The 17,711-nt window shown below is 37.7% G+C and overlaps 1 protein-coding gene across 1 annotated transcript; it reads right to left on the bottom strand.

Moving 5' to 3' along the window:
• Nucleotides 1-9,610: 9,610 nt before the first annotated feature.
• LOC132281796 (S-locus-specific glycoprotein S13-like) lies at nucleotides 9,611-10,180 on the bottom strand. Its single transcript, XM_059783466.1, has one exon. The coding sequence runs from the start codon at nucleotides 10,178-10,180 to the stop codon at nucleotides 9,611-9,613; it is 570 nt and encodes a 189-aa protein (XP_059639449.1).
• Nucleotides 10,181-17,711: the final 7,531 nt, after the last annotated feature.

Below are 17,711 nucleotides of genomic sequence, written 5' to 3'. Positions count from 1 at the left end.
GCAGATGCGGACCGGTTAGCATGTAGTGCTTCGAGTTCTGGTGAAACATTGGCGAGGGTGATTCCAATAGGAATATTGACCCAGCCATCTATTTTCGAAGAACCTTTGGACTTTGACCCTTGGCAAGTCAATGTCATACCGTATGAACCGAGTTGGATTGACCCCATCATCACTTATATTCGAGATGGCGTTTTGCCTATGCAAAGGGATGAAGCTAGGAAAATCAAAAAGAATGCTGCAAAATACGCCATCGTGCATAACCAGCTGTACAAAAGGTCCTACTCTGGCCCATACTTGAAGTGTGTCACCCCCGCAGAGTCGCAGCAGGTGTTGCGAGCTATTCATGAAAGCGTATGTGGCAATCATTCTGGGGGAAGATCGTTAGCGCATAAAGCAATGACACAAGGGTATTTCTGGCCGAACATGTCAAGAGATGCGGAGGAGTTCTCTCGAAGGTGCGATAAATGCCAACGATATGGACCATTGATCCACCAACCACCTGAGGAATTGCACGTAATGGCCTCGCCATGGCCTTCCGCGCAATGGGGGATGGATGTGGTCGGTCCTCTGTCAACGGCAAGAGCTCAGAACAAGTATGTGCTACTGGCCACGGATTACTTCACTAAGTGGGTGGAAGCAGAACCATATCCAAGCGTGACTCAGACTCATGTGAGACGATTTATTTGGAGCAATATTATCTGTCGTTTCGGCATTCCAAGGTCAATAGTCATGGATAATGGTACGAACCTCGATAGCAAGCAAGTAAGAGAGCTGCTGGAGGAGTATGGAATTAATCTGAAGTTGGCTGCAGTAAGTCATCCCCAGGCCAATGGACAAGCAAAAATTACAAACAGAACAATTTTTGCCTGCATTAAGAAGAAGCTGGAGGACCATAAAGTGAAGTGGTTGGATGAGCTCCCGAACGTCCTATGGGCTTACAGAACCACCCCAAGGCAGCCGACTGGGGAGAGCCTGTTTGCAATGGCATATGGTACCGAGGCGGTTATACCGGTTGAGCACTTGGTCCCAACTATCAGAAGCTTAGCATGGAGTCGAGATCAGAATGACAAAATGTTAAGATTGAACCTCGATATGATAGACGAAAAGAGGGACGCTGCAGCAATAAGGTTAGCATCATACCAGCAAGTATTGGCGAACAGTCACAACAAAAGAGTGAAACACAGAGATTTTGCCCCTGGCGTTCTGGTTCTGAAAAGAAAGGTGGGGATAGTCAAAAAAATGATGCCACCCTGGGAAGGCCCATACAGAATTGCAGAAGTCATGGGGAAGGGAGCATATACGTTAGAGACCATGGCGGGAAGGTTGGTCAGCAAGCCCTGGAATGCTACGTCTCTGAAGAGGTACTACCAATAAAAGCTAAGTTTCGGCTTTATTGGGTGTTGTTTGTTGTCAATCAAGTACGTATGAATGTGCAAATTCCTGAAATTTATAAAAATAACTTTCCTTTTCAAAGGGTTTTAAAAAAAAATGAAATGAATGAAAAAGCCAAGTGGCAAGTGGCATTCTAGCCGAGCGCCAGGCACTTAAGCAAGATAAGTGGCAGCTGGCACCATAAGCCGAACGCCAGGCACTTGCTAAAAAATGAAAAGCCAAGTGGCAAGTGGCATTCTAGCCGAGCGCCAGGCACTTAAACAAGATAAGTGGCAGCTGGCACCATAAGCCGAACGCCAGGCACTTGCTAAAAAATGAAAAGCCAAGTGGCAAGTGGCATTCTAGCCGAGCGCCAGGCACTTAAGCAAGATAAGTGGCAGCTGGTACCATAAGCCGAACGCCAGGCACTTGCCAAAAACACGCACACGACAAAGTTAATATAAAAAATATATATATATTGAAAATGGGTTTGAACAGAGCGTAGCATAAAGAAAAAAGAGAAAAAAAGAGTTCTGTCATCTCATTCATAATAAGCATTGGAGTTACAAAAAGTGAACTATTCAAGTCACATTGTTACAAAAAAGTATGGAATCGAAGAGTCTGGAGGAGTCCTAGCTAGCTGCCTCAATACCGACAGCCTCCTGGTTGTGCCGATCCGCCTCCTTGGTCCCGTCAGCCATCTCACCCTCACGAGGTGGGGAATCAAGATGAATAACAGAGTCATTCTGCTAGGGGCCAACGTCAGCAGTGACTATGGGAGATACCACAGTTGACGAATGAAGAGCGGTTAGAGGCTGAACGGTAGGAGGAGCTGTAGTGATCCTAGAGGAAGCAATCTCCTGACATTCATCAAATATGTGCTCGGCTTCGGTGGGTTCTGGGTCAACATAGACCCCCAGAGGATCAATCCCTAAATCCTTATCAATCTTATCCGGAGTTGAGCTGGTCTGTCCCTCAGCCGGAACTCGGTCGGAGAAACCATCTCGGAATCCCTGAGCATATCTAAGAGCTCCGACTCTTAAGAACCGAGCATGAAGAGCCAGCATTCCACCATTCACTCTGCTGATGGTATCAATCAGAGCGTTGCGCTCGTCCAGAGCTCTTTTCTTAAAAGCCATCCGAGCAGACTGTTCATCAGCCAGAAGGCGCTGGAGCTCTGCCTTTTCGTCTCTGATTGAATCACGTTCAGTCTGCCAGACACTCTTCTCAAGCTGGAGGGCATCCTTCTCATCCTGAAGAGAGTCGTTTTCCTTCTTCAGAACATCTCTTTCTTTTTCGGTTTCTTCAAGCCGAGCCAATACCTCGGTATTCTTGCTGGCGAGAAGGTCGTTTTCCTTATTACCCACATCCAGGCTATTAGAGAACTTACGGGCCCTGGCGTTCCCCATTTCCACCTGCTTCTGCATAGCCATCATACCGAACAAAGTCTACATAGATATACATGAATACTGGTTAAACCGATAGCCTGGTCGGACGAAGGCAAGACCAAATAGTATGAGAGGATTCATGAGTTAGAAAATAAAAGTCACCTCCATGGCAGATTGGGGAAAGCGGCTGAACACATCCTTTTGGGACAGACTCTTCGCCGCCTCAAGGTCTTTCGGAGTCCACATGCTCCTATAATACGCCATGGCGGTCTGGCCATCCTTTAACATGGTCTCGTTCGGCTTCACGAACGTCCCATCCGTTCGGGTGTACCGAGGAGCCCATGGTGGTAAAACAGGAAGAAAAGGAGAAGCTGAAGCTGAAGCAGAGGCACCAGCTGCAACAGGCCCGGAGGGGGCAGGAGCTCTGACTGGGCGATGCAAGAGAGCACTCGGCCCAGAGACTCGGGTCCTTCTTATAAGAGGTTCATCCTCAAGGTTGACTCCACCGTCAGGATGAGGCCTTTTGCCTCGTTCTTTGTCCCGAGCACCCCCAGCGGCAGCAGGGGTAGTAGTGATTTGTGGAGACGTGCTCGGGTTGGTAGCAGGGGTGCTGACAACAGGATCAATAGCCACCGTACTCGGGATGGTGTCAGAGATGGTGGCTGAGGAAGAGGCTGATGCAGGAGAGGAGGTTGCTCCAGCAGCAGAAGTGGCTGGGGGAGTATTTTTCCTCCTACCAAAGGATGGAATCTGAAGCCTGCTCATGGTATAGCCGAGGGATGAGAGCGCTAGAAGGTTGTCTGAAGTGAGGAGGTCTGAGCAAGAAGGAATATCGTTCAGAACGTATTTCTTCAAGTAATTACTCCTATCCCTGCAAACACTGTAGCTCAAGTCATCACAAGGTATGCCTAAGAAGCGACATAAGAAAGTACAAAAGCGAGGAACACATGTTTCGCAGGGACAATCGTTTTTATGAGATTTGAATTTCTTATATAAGAAGACAGAACAGACGCCAAAGGCGCTCGGGATTGGGTAATCCTCTGCAGCCGGCGAAGACCAGGCCCCACTAACACCCACAATGTTATCCCTCCAACCCTTTTCAGATTTGATTGTATCCGTACATATGGACATCTTGTCGATCGGGTAGAGGTGGTAGAATGGCTCGTTAGTTCGGATCTTACTGACCTTATAACACAAAAGAAGATCTATGAGGTCAAGGTCCAGACTTCTGTCACGAATCAACAGTAGCATAACGGATATGATTATAAAGAAATTGGGGTTTACCTGCAGGGGAGATATCCCCAGTCTATTGAAGACATAATTAAAGAAGGGGTGCAGAGGGAACCTAACGACATTCAGTTGAAGGTTTGTAAATAAAACTTCGCCGGGAAGAAGGCCGGCACCGGTCATAATATTAACATCCTTAGGGCAAACCCTAACTTGGATGTTGTCAGGAAGTCTAAGTCTCATACGAAGAACATCTAGATCTACAACCATGGTAGAAGCGATTGAAGGATCTAAAAGGGTAAAAAGAAGTCTGACGAAAGTAAAAAGGAACAAAACTAACCTCTGAGGTAGAAAGCAACAAAGAGCACTGCAAGATCGCTGGAAGAATGACTCTTGAAGAATTTCACCGGAAGAGATTTAGCACTGTTCTAAAAAGATGAGCGAGAGATTTGACTGATGATGGAGACGGTAAAAAGGCATGAAGTGGCATTCTAGAGCCTTATAAAGGCAAGGTGGACCCGAGGGCCGAAGCGTCAGGAAGGCGAGAAATTCATCGAGCCCCGGAACATTGATTCCGGATCTGACCGTCCGTTCCCCCATATGGGTTTCTCGAGCCGTCAACATCATGATGAGACGCCTTCAATAATTACCCCCTTATTAAACAAGGGGTAATTATGGGGGCAGTTGAGGAGGCCCGAAGTGACATGGGCCGGATATGACCCGCAAACGCGACATCCGGTCCGTACAGATGGGTCAAGCCCATAGAAAGACACTGCCATATGGACCGAACGCGAATGGCCCATCAAAGATGACCAAAACTCACAGAGGAACGGGCCTAGATCTAGCAATCCATTAATATTTGTAAGTATCTATAAATAGGAGAAGTAATGGATAGAGCTGGGAGAGATATTTTTGGTTGAAATGTAAGAATTCTAGAGAGAGAAAGAAAGGACGAATTTCTTGCATCTTCATGCATAAACTTTAAGTAGTATTAGAAAAAAAATTATCAAATTGCCCTTATTCGTGACCGACCCATTAACTTGGTTGTGAAATGACAAAATTGACCTTATTTTTAATGTTAAATTAAAATATTAATAATAATTTTTAAATTGTTTTTGTAATTTTAAAATAGTTTTTTTTAAAATTTAATATTAAATAATAAATTTGTTATTTTAAATAATTTAGTAATTTAACATTATTTAATGGTCCTTTATTATTTTTTTAATTTTAAAATAATAATTTTTAGTATTTTAATTTAACATTGATTAATAAAATTAATTTTGTCATTTAACAACCAAGTTAATGGGTCCGGTACTAGGGCTGCACAAAAAACAGTGGAACCGGAGAACCAAACCAAACTAAACCAGCGGTTTGATTCCGGTTGGTACCGGTCCCGATTCCAAAATTTTGGAACCATTGAGTTTTGGTTCAGTTCGGTTTTGGTTTCAAACCTTTTGGGACCGAACCGAATCGATTATACATTGTGTATATAATATACATTATTTTTAAATTATACAATATTATGATAATATATATTATAATTCCTTGGATCAAATATAGAGTGATATGATGCATTCTGAATTTTCAGCTTTTTCTAATGTATTATTATTTCAATGTTTACATAAAAAAAATAATAATAATAATAAAAACAAAAAACAAAAAAAAAAAACCACTAGTGATCATTACTTCATTAACCCATGATGTTTGGTTCTTGTAACAACAGTTTATAATGTTAATTAAAGTGAGTTAAACATACTAATTGACGGAATGAATGTGATTTTCAGTAAGTATTTATGCATTAATTTAAATAACATATCAAAATTATATATATATATATATATATATATATATATATATATATATAAATTTAAATAACATATCAAAATTTTATATATATATATATATATACATATTTGAAAAGTAAACAAATTATTTTTCAAAATTTTATAATGGGAACCGAATCGGACCGGTTTTCACGGTTCAATTCCATATCCCAACGGTTCCGGTTCTAATTTTTTAGGAACCATTGGAAACGGTTCAATTCTAGTTCCATTAAGAACTGTATCAAATCTGACCGTGTACACCCGTATTGGTTACGAATATGGGGGCAATTTGATAACTTTTTTTTTTTTTTAACTTCTAAGGAGTTTTTAAATTAAACTGAAGATTTTATTCATAATTTTGAAAGTACATAGAGGTTTTGTGGTTATTATACTGCAATTTAAGACTGATATAGATGCATCACATATCAAAAAACCAAATTGAACAGTGGGGGTTACATATGTTGTCCAATAATGAATCACAACATTAAAATAAATAAATAATAAGTCGATCATGAAGGATAGCTGCCTTTCAGCAAACAATCCCTGCTAACATTTCCAGAACTTGTTGGTTGAAAATAAAGTTCAACAAGAAGCCATTGTCGAGCGCTAGGGGCCCCAATTGATGCGTGCAACAGGATGATACAGATTACATATATAATAGCTAAGTTTAGTTTGCAGCGTCTGTCATATTCAATCCAATGCAAGCAGAATAATATAACTCGCTGCAAGCTAAAGTCCTTCCCTTAGTTTCCATGATGGAAGATTAATCTGAAGTCATTAGTCTCATCCTTGAAGGGGGTGAAGACACCCTCCATAATCTTTAAAAAAAATAATTCTATTTCACAAAAGGCTTACATAACAAAGAACAAAATTGTAAGTTTTGTGACAAACAAATGTAGTAGGAATCTTTTATCGACCCTCTAGAAATGTAACAGTCACCTTGTTTGTGGTACATTGTCTTTCTGCCGGTGTATGTTCTATGTCGTCAAGACTTCTCTCTGTATAAAAACCAGGTTGTTTTGGTTGGGGGCCTTGAGGCAACAATGCAGTCTCACTGTCAACATTGACAGCACTGATGACATTGTTGCACACAAAAAAGTCCAACTTGTATGCACCTTAATGCAAAAGATGTTGGAAATGGATTCTCCATCGGGGATCTATTAGCTCAAAAGCTTTTCCTTCTGTCCATAGTTTCCATGCCTGAAAAAGCGCACACACAATACATATACTTGTTTAAAAGATTGAGAAGTCATACTAAAATCAGACTAAAAGCTTCTTTGTTTTTGGTATGCCTGAAAAAGCGCGCACACAGATGTTGGAAATGGATTCTCCATGGGGGATCTATTAGCTCAAAAGCTTTTATTTTTATTTTTTTTCCATTTAAAAGATTGAGAAGTCATACTAAAATCAAGGTCTGCAATTCTCGTTTAAATTTTTTTTGGGCTAAATCAATTAATCTATCGAAATAAATTTTTTTTTTTTTGCCTAAATCTATTTGAAATCAAGGTCTATAATTCTTGTTTTAATTTTTTTTTTTTTTTTGGCTAAATCAATTAGTCTATCGAACCAAAATTTTTTTTTTTTTTTTTGGCTAAATCTATTTGAAATCAAGGTCTGTAATTCTTGTTTTAATATTTTTTTTTGGCTAAATCTCTATCGAAATAAATTTTTTTTGGCTAAATCTGTTTTAATTTATGATCTTTTTATATACTTTTTATTTTATTTTATGAATTTTAGTTATAAATATTTGTGAAGATAATGACTGAAATAGGATTTGCAAACAACTGATAATAAAATTGAAGGTTATTGCAAAAAAAATTTAGGCCTTTTATATGAAAAAATATTGACAATATTTGAATTATTAAAATGTGATTTTTAGACATATTTGTAAATAAATTATAAAATTTAATGATATAAATTTATTATTTCATAAAATGCAACATTGTAACAGTTAGAGTGACCAAACATGTTTTGCATGTTTTTGTTTCTGACATTTTCACAGCAAAATATAATTCCCAAACGTGCTTCCAAATTTTTTTCAAAACACTCTTACAACAAAAACACTAATTTTGTTTTAGCCAGAAACAAAACACTAAAAACAAAGCGCATGCCAAATAGGCTCTTAAGCTTCCGTTGGACATATACTCATAGATTAACATTTTTTCCTCTCCTTGAATGCAACATCCCAAAAGCCTAACCAAGTTTCGATGCTGAAGTTTGGCAATCAATATAACCTCATTTTTGAACTCACTGATTCCTTGTTTGGAATTTTGGAAGAGCTTCTTAACTGCTATCTCTTGTATAGTTGATAGCTGACCCTACAGTAATTAAAACAAGATTAGTCCAATTTGTCATGGCAAAGATTGACCTACAATCAGACAATATTTATGTTCACCCTAATGACTTATCGAATTTACCTTGTAAACAGGTCCAAAACTACCATCTCCAATCTTATTTGAAGGAGAAAAGTTGTTAGTAGCTTCTGCAATGGTGTCCATATCGAAAATAGGTAGTTCTAAATTTTCCTCAACAACTTTTGGTCGTCTACCTACTAATCACAACATAAGTCAAATTTAGGAGGCACATATAAATAATTTTTTTTGGTAAAATGAGTGGCTTAAACTTCGTTAGCCTTCACCAACCCCCATTCTGTTTAAATAACTTGTTTAATCATTAAAAAAGTAAAAAGAAAAAAAATAGGGGGGGGGCATCTTTTTTCCTCTGTTCAGTGTAAATAAAACCATTCAAATATTTTCTTTGAGATACTTCAACATTACCAATCCAATTGTAAGTCTAAAGAAGAACAATTCGGAAGCAAGAATTCCATTTCAGGCAACATGTTTTCCAAAAGTGGTTGTCCTCATTTGTATTGCTTTGAAACTAGGGAAATTCCCGCTCAGTTTCGCATGTTTGAAAACACATGATTCTACGTTAACATTGTAATAACTTGTTACCGAATCATGGGATGAAGTCTTATTTCTTAGTTGGCTGGTTTCGTTATATTTTTGTTGAAATGGGTGATTTATTTATTTATTTTTTTTTTCATAATTTGAAATGGGTGATTGGTTGAAGCAGTAACAATCAAAGAATATTACCTCGTCTTTTTCTCTTCAGTGTGATATAGGAGGCTAATACAAGCAACACTAATGCTACTGACACTGAGACTATCACCAATTCCAGCTTCTTTTTCTTTTTGGAATTTGATATGGACTCTGCCAACACAATCAATCCAGTTCAAAATAGCAGTTTCAAAAACCAAATTTTTAATCAAAACCAGATTCTGCGAATCTTTTGATATCAACAAGATCTCCATACCAGAGCAAGCAACCACTCTCTCTTCCATTAGCATGCACACTTGCATAAGCTGTACAAGAACAATTCTTCAAGCACTCTGCTTCACATTCCTTAAGGGTCATGCTGGTGTTCATCCAAAACTGCAGCAAATCAGGAACTGCCACATCTTTGATCTCTACAAATCCTTCTCCCTCGGGACAATTTAATGAGTTCCTGGTAACACACCCATCCGATGAAACAAGTATGTTCCAATCTTGTGATGATTTAAGCTTGTATCCAGCCAAACAGCTGCATCTTCTAGGCTCATTGATTGTGCAAATAGTATTGGAGCCACATTGGTTATAATTTTGGCATGCATCATTGGGATCTGTATACATGACAACCCACTGGAGGCTCTTATTGTTCCAAACAACACGCTCAAGTACGCCAAAGTAATGCAACACTAACATTGTTAACTCGTCATAGAGATCATATTTGTAGTACACCTCTTCCGAATTAGAGATGAAGTTAGTCGAAGACGGGGTTGGATTTGACTCTAGCTCCACCAAATTGTTGTCCATTCCAAGGCCCACTGCGAAACTTTTTCATAGAATTCTTGTAAAGGACTCCTTGTGGAAGTCCATGAAGATCAATACCAAAAGAGAATTCTCCTGGAGAAGGATCATCTGTGCTCTTCCACGATGTTAGATACCGATTTAAACCCATTCTCAAGTCACATCCTAGCTTCATTCCCGCTAACATTGTATCAGAAGGATGGTCAAAGCTTTGCCAAAGATAGCTTTCCGTGTTCCCAACGCTCTCATTTCCAGAGTCCAAGAGCTGCGCAAAAGTAGTTTTTGATGACAAGGGTTCTGGGATTTTAGTAGACCATATGACACTTCCTGTATGATCGTCCAGGAGGATCAAATTTCCATCATCCCCAATCTTGAGCACACCCGATGAATCATTGAGCAGCGGATGATTTCTGTTGGCCACCCAGACAACAGTTTGAGTAGGAATATTGTTGTACCATATTCCCCAAGTATCGGTTCTTAGAATCACCCAGACTGAAGAAGTCTCGCCGGAATTTTTCTCCATCAGATACTAATGTCCTGCTGTCGTTGACTGATTGGTACAAAGTTATAGTATGTTCTGCTACCAAGATTTCTGTACGACAGAGAACTGAGAACATTATACAACATGCAGCAGCAATAGCGTGAAAATGAATTTCCATTGGAAATGGACAACGTGAAACTCAATAATTGGGCATGAAAGTGCTAACAGAGATAATTAATTATAAGCCACTACATGCATATGTAAAGCTTAGTATTTTCCAGTCTCAATTATTTAGTTGCTATTTAGTCAACGGTAATTTAGGCCTTGAACATTTCCATTATGGCTGCTCTATGCATGCATATGGAATATTATGGGTCAATGGTCCACAAGTCACTAATTGAAGCCGTTGATGATCGACTTTGAACTATGTAATATGATATCATGTAGAAGAGGGTGTTGGATCGCTGTGGGACGGTGCCACGTCATCAACTCACATTTATTTTGGATTACTTATGTGTTGCCGGGTGCGTTGTTGAATAACAAGGCTTTAGCCAAAAGAATCAAAATGCCATTCTTGTCCCCAGAAGCTGTGGAATTAATTAATGCATGCCTATAAGAAGTTGAGTTTATACTTATAAGATACGTGGACGTAACGCAACCGGCAACAATGGCTGTATGAGTGGTAAAAGTTAACACGGCTCAGCCAACACGACACGAATTAAATGAATTTGAATTAATTTCAAATAAATTCGGGTCATAAATAGGTTGACACGATTAACCCATTTAGTTAATCGTGTCGTATTTGAGTTGAGCGGTTCAACACGTATAGCCCATTTGTACAAATTTAACTATATATGTCGTAAATAAATTTTTATTTAAGTTCTAAAACTATTTAGTAATTTGGTATATTAAAACTTATATATTTTTTAGTATTTATTATTTTATTGAGTATTATTAATAATTTAAATAATATATATATATATATATATATATATATATATATATATATTTTGTAAATAGGTCAACGGGTTACACGTGTAACCCGTTTAATAAACAGGTCGTGTTAGTGTTGAGAGTTCTTGACACGATTATTAAACAGATCGTGTTCGGGTTGAACAGTTTAGTATAATATCCTTAAGTTAACACGACACAATTACGACTCACAAACACAAATTGCCACCCTAAATGGATGACACTCCTTGCAATTACTCAACCAAAATACTACTGTAAGAGGTAGGCACACACATGAACCAATTCTAAAAGTTATCCTAATGCAATTCTACTTCACTTAGAATCAAAACAACAATGGATCACCCTAAAATAATTCTTCCAGGAAGGAAGCTAGCTCTAGTTTCTCAAATGAACTTTGGACGGGTAAAAATAAGGGTTAAGTGCAAAAAAAAAACCCCTCTACTATTGATATTGTGACGGTCCAAGTTTTTCAACCCGGTGCGTTAATGATGAACCGAAAGTTAACCCGGTAACGGATTCGAAATGCGGAAGCAAAAGATGAAACCAAGGTCTTTAGAGATATAAACCACCTTTAAGACACCAATGTGACCTTCCATGAAGCCACGAAGCTCAAAGAGGACGAAAGTGGAAACAAATGTCAAAACGGCCAAAAACCGTGAACCAAGGGGCAAAATGGTCAACTCACAATTAAAAGGAGAAATTTGACTCTAAACAAGTCAAAAAAAGTGAAAACAACCTAATTTATTCATTTCACAACATTCCAAGATGTTCTAAGAACATTGGACAAGAATCCCACAAAATGCCCTTTCCTGGTTTAAGCAAAAACTGACACCCTCTCACTAAAACATGAATAACTCCCACTGTGATTGGAATCTGAGAATGGCATTGGTACCATTGGAAATCTGACTCAAAATACATGAATTTAGGCTCAAGAATCACCCCATTTGGATTTAAAATGAAGGAGTTATAACCATTTGAATTCGGAAGAACAATGCTGAAACTGAACTGAAGTTGTGCTCGGGATCTACCTATTTCGGTCAGCCGAAATAAGCCATCGGACGACCGAAATGAACAAAATTTATGCTGAAAACATGTTTTTGAGGTATGGTTACTTTGGTAGACCGAAATGAACCATCAGTCAACTGAAATAAGCCATCGGTCGACCGAAATGGCCTTGAACAGTAGAAATGGCTACTGGAAATGAGTTTCTATTGTGCCTTGATGATTCCAAATGACATCAGTCGACCGAAATGAAGTTTCGAACGACCGAAACACCACAAAAACCTGCTATAAGACCTGTTATAATCAAGAATTATTGAGACTTCACCCAAGTCTCCAACCCCAACATGAATATGAACCAAAAACATGTTTTTAAGCTATATAAGCATGCTCGCAAGTGTACTTTACATATTGAAATGTATTACAATGGCCCATGGCCTCATTACATGATGTTTACAAAACTTGACATGCCAAACCTCAAGGTTAGAAAAGAATACATTTCAAAACAAAACTTGAAATTTAAGTACATACACTTGAAATTTAAAGTCTATGGCCCTTGGCCTCATGTCATACATATCAAATACATTGAAAGGAGTGTACTCATGTACACTTTACATGATTAGAATCAAATATACATGTTTTTGACATATAAATCTACAAAGGCATTTCAAGCCAATCTTCACAAAAATAGAAATTTTCAAGTCCACAAGTCATCCAAGCATAATGAGAGTCTCAACTTTAATTCTTGTACCTAAAAAATGTCCCCACTACATGGGTGAGTAACATAAAGCTACTTGTAGGAAATGAGCATGCATCGACCTACGTTTTACAATTTTATCACTTTAAGGTGAAACATGTAAAAGGGGCTCATGCCACCTAACGTCTATGTCAAGATGAGACTCAGGGAGCATCCTAAGCTACCCTAGATCATTTTTAAACCACATTTGAACATATAAGGCATAATGTACTTAACAACATCAAAGTTCACAATGATTCACTAAAATTATAAAACATAGATGTACTTAACAATATCAAAATGATTCATTAAAATCATAAATATAGATGTACTTAATAACATCAAAATGATTCATTAATATCATAAACATGGATGTACTTAACAACATCAAAATCGCCAATAGGTACTTAACAACATCAAAATCGCCAATAGCCAAAACCACAAGTCACAATATAAACATGATTGTTAACTTGGAATTGAATGCGAAAACAAATAATGGAAGACTTGGACATCTAAGCTCGGAATTCTACCGAGACCTCAACGGTTATTCCGAGCACTAACCCGTAGGGAAGACCACCCTAAGTGCGCACTATCTCAATTGGGGAGAACTTATACCTCCCGCAATAGAGCCAAACTCTAGCCATGTCATATGTAACAACAATGTTCCTAGAGATCCAAAATATACCAAATAAGTTCACAACTTATACTTCATTTATATAATGCATGAAATCACCTTCCATGCACAAGTAGGTTGAAACCACACAATCCATATTTTAAGATTCAAATTCTAAAATGGTATACATAATGTCAACACAAAGTGTACAATTCATTACACAAGTCAATTATATATTCAATATTGGAAACAAGTTCTCATGAATATAAATTTAACAACAATGCTCTTCAATGGTTAAAACATAATCAAGTGAATACTCAACAAGTCCAAATCCATGATCTCAACATAGAAGCAACTTCTAAAACATAATTAAATTCATAGATAAACAAGATAGAATTTAATTAAATCAAAATAATTAAACTCTCTAGATTTCACATCATTTCCAAATAGCCTCAATTTAATATATGTTAAAAGACAAATCATGGTCATTATATATATGCATTCAAAAGCTTAATTAGGTCAATGAAACCACAAAATATATTTTAATTAATTCATTTAATTAAAGTCTCTTGAATTTCAAACTCAACCAAATGCTCTCAATTTAAAATATGTTAAAGAACATGCCAAGACTTAATTTAAAAGTATAACACAAGTTCATTTCATGTAAAGTATGGCCATGGGAATTAATCTTTCACAAAGAAAAATATTAAATAAAAGATGCAACTTTTATTCAAATAATCCCAATTAAATATATGTTAACAAACATATTAAAACTAAGCTTTCTAGCATGCCACAATTCAAATCCAAGTTATACATCATCATGAAAATTTAATCTTATACTAACTTTTTAGATTTGATACAAGGCATACATATAAGTTGTATAATCATGGGAAACACATAATACAACACTCAATTAATCCTAAAACATTCCCTACCTTCATTTGAGATGAAATCTCAAATCCCCACCAAAATGAATGCGCTCCAAATCCGACGAAACTTCTAGGTTTTGTCGGGTACAACACCGTGAACATAACCCCCAAGGAAGCCCCATCAAATTCACAACTTGAATCCAAACTCGAACTCAAGAAATGGCCAAAACTGAATTCTAATAAGGGGGAATGGTAGAGCATGTCAAGGGGAACAATAAATGTGAAGGCCGAAGACTTTTCATCAAGGAAAAGTGGACCAAAAGAGGAGAGAGAAGATGGCAACCATGGATTCCGACCAGAAGAGAGGAGATAGAAAGAAAACTCAGATATTTTCTTGTCTCACACCCTATTTATAGAAAAACCCTAAAGTGCCCCGAATGGGCCCCGCCGGGTCCGGAAAAGTCAAATTCACGCAGACACGCTCAAACGGCAAAACTCCGTGAACAAAAAAGATTTATAATGAGAAAATATGAATAACGGAAGAAACGGCGTCGAAAATCGAGTCCTGAGCAGAAAGTTATGCCCCAAACAAGTTTAGCGCTAACTAGGGCCAGAAACCCTGAAACTGGAAAACATCGACCAGAAGGGAATTTTAAGAATACACGACTCGACAAAAAGTGAAAATGAATCCCGTACGAGGATCCAGACTCAAAATAAGGCATTTAGCAATAACTTTCATTAATTGCACAATGGCTTCTCCAAAAAGTGAAAACTGCGAAACTGCCCCAGAATGAAAATATCTTCCAAAAGATATTTTCTTAGATACACCTGAAATAAAATATCTTCAAAAGATATTTACAAAAAACATCCCAAGAAAAGAAAAAGTTTTCAAAGAACTTTGCATCCATGCCCCTATGGACACCGGGAGTAACCAGAGTACTTTTTTGCAAAAGTAAAGATACGTATTTCGTGGAAATCACTTAGAATAGAGATATGTGAAGTCAAAAACTGTGATACCCCTGGATTTTTAGATGCGGGTTGGCCAAGCCTACGCTCGATGATCTGAGGATATCAAACCAATTAACAATAATCGAACACAGAATACAATTAAGGCAAATGAGATAAATAAAATTTTGCTGAAATGAAAACTAAAATGATAATCCAATAATTGAAACCTCATAATAAATAATTCCATTGATAAATAAAAGTATTCTGTTACAACTGATCCTCCACGAATACAAATCGTTCTCCAAATTATACAACTCGGGAATCCATCTAGTGGAGCCCTAAAATATCCCACTGAACTCAAATAACTGGAAGTAAAACTAAAGCCTAAAACATGAAACAAAATCCTACAGCATCGGTGGAGTGAATGACTGTATCAGCTCAGCACAATCCAACTCTAAGACTGGAACTAACGACACCTGTAAAAATAAGAGTGGGTCAGGCCCACATGCAAATTCTTCTCTAACTGCAATCCAAACAGTAACCCGATACGCAGATACACCCTAGATATCTCAACCATAGCTATCTAGTCCATACATATATATATATCCACACTAAGGGACATTCACTGGACTATAATAGGGGTCTCAACCTTTATAGAAGGAAAACGCACCCAAAGGTGGGCATGAGTACCTAGACCTAATAGGGTACACCTCAACCTATTATAACCAGCTACGCATCCGTTGCATATACGCACCCTAACCAACGAGTCTAAGACTCAAGCTCATCTCGTGGTACCATAAACATATATATAAAGTCCGTCCAAAACCAAGGTATGTAGTTCAAATATTTATTAAACTGACATACAATAAACCAACTAGTTAGTCACTCAACTTATTCAGTTGATATGACTTAACTACCATCCATTAATCTAGGAAGTCATCCAACTTAGTTGCAGTTGATCTGACTTAGTCATAATTAGGATTCAATATCTTTCAATCCATTCCATTAATCCATTAGGTTTGGTTTATGCGTTTTAAGCTAAACCGTCCCCAGTATGTCACCGTCCCATACCGGTGCATACAATCCTCCATATCCATGTAAATTATAAAACATAAATAATAAGCTAGTAATTTACAATCTAAAACCAATATCCAAATCATTGCAAAAAAGTGTTTAAAGTTTCAGCAATTTAAATCCAAGAATTAAACCACGTAATTGCTGGAAACGGTTTAATAATTCATAACTAGCATCCAGGGCAGGCATAGATCAAATCTAATATATCAATGACTTTATCATGCATTTAAAATGAATTCTATAATCATATTATAGTCTAATAAATTGCTAAATTAATTTAACCAACTTAGTTCTTTCTATCCGGTAACAGCGTACTAAGTTGTACACTAGTTCCACTAATTTTCTACTGTTTGTACCAAGTGCTTAGAACTGACTTTTAATTAATTTAGAGTCTTAATGATACCCAAAACCACCCTTTTACTCATTCTGTACAGTCCCAGAACAATCAGAAATCTCCATGCTCCAAACAGTAACACACAGTACGTAGAAAAACTAAAAAAAAAAAAAAATCAGAATGTAAATTGAAGAGTGAGACTGCTTCAAATTTTGGGAGCAAGCTCTAGGAGTTCTTGGAGCCGGCTCTACTTGTGTGGGAGCCGGCTCCCACATCTAGGGAGCCGGCTCTCACCCCTTTTGAGAGCTTTCGGCCTCCTGCTGCTCTGTTTTAGTCCGTCTACTTCATCTCTGGACCATTCCTACCACTCTGTTAGCTTCCAAAACTCATCTTCAGAGTCTTATAACACCCTAGTAACATTCTCATGATTCGTTTCAATCATTGGAATCAATTACAGGAATTTAAGTTTGAATTAAATTTGCTACTGAACTGAAACATGCTTAAGGAACTAAACTGAAATTAATTTGCAACAACAGTTCCATTCCAACCCCTCTGTTCTTCCTCTAATTTAAAATTTTTAAAGGTTTTAAATCTCATCTAGTATTAATTTAGACCTTCGTTTATAGCAGTCAAACTCAATACCATGCTAAAATAGTGACAACCTTTTTACTCTAAAATAGAGACGATGCAATCATACATGATACAACTATTACAGATAAATTTCACGGATAACAAATAATCAAACTTAACATATAATAGTCATGCATGGTTATATTAATGTCCAATTAATCCCTAGAGATTACACAAGCCAAAGGGAAGGAGAAAGAAAAGAACTTGCCTCTTTAAGGTTTCGATCTGAAACCTTTCACCGTCTTCTTCCTAGGTTTTTCCGGCGACCTTAGTTCTATTGAACCTCCTCTTCCACTCTTGGTTTAACCCACAAACATCCCTCAACCTTCCTCCTTAGTCCGACCTACAATCCTTGGCCAAAACCCTAACTGTTATCGCTCAATTTTCTCACGTTCAGT

This window comes from Cornus florida, unplaced genomic scaffold, assembly GCF_030987335.1.
Source record: "Cornus florida cultivar Cherokee Brave unplaced genomic scaffold, ASM3098733v1 CherokeeBrave_3.0.0_Hap2_Chr01, whole genome shotgun sequence".
NCBI classification, from domain to species: Eukaryota; Viridiplantae; Streptophyta; class Magnoliopsida; order Cornales; family Cornaceae; genus Cornus; species Cornus florida.
This window is presented reverse-complemented; position numbering and strand designations above follow the sequence as displayed.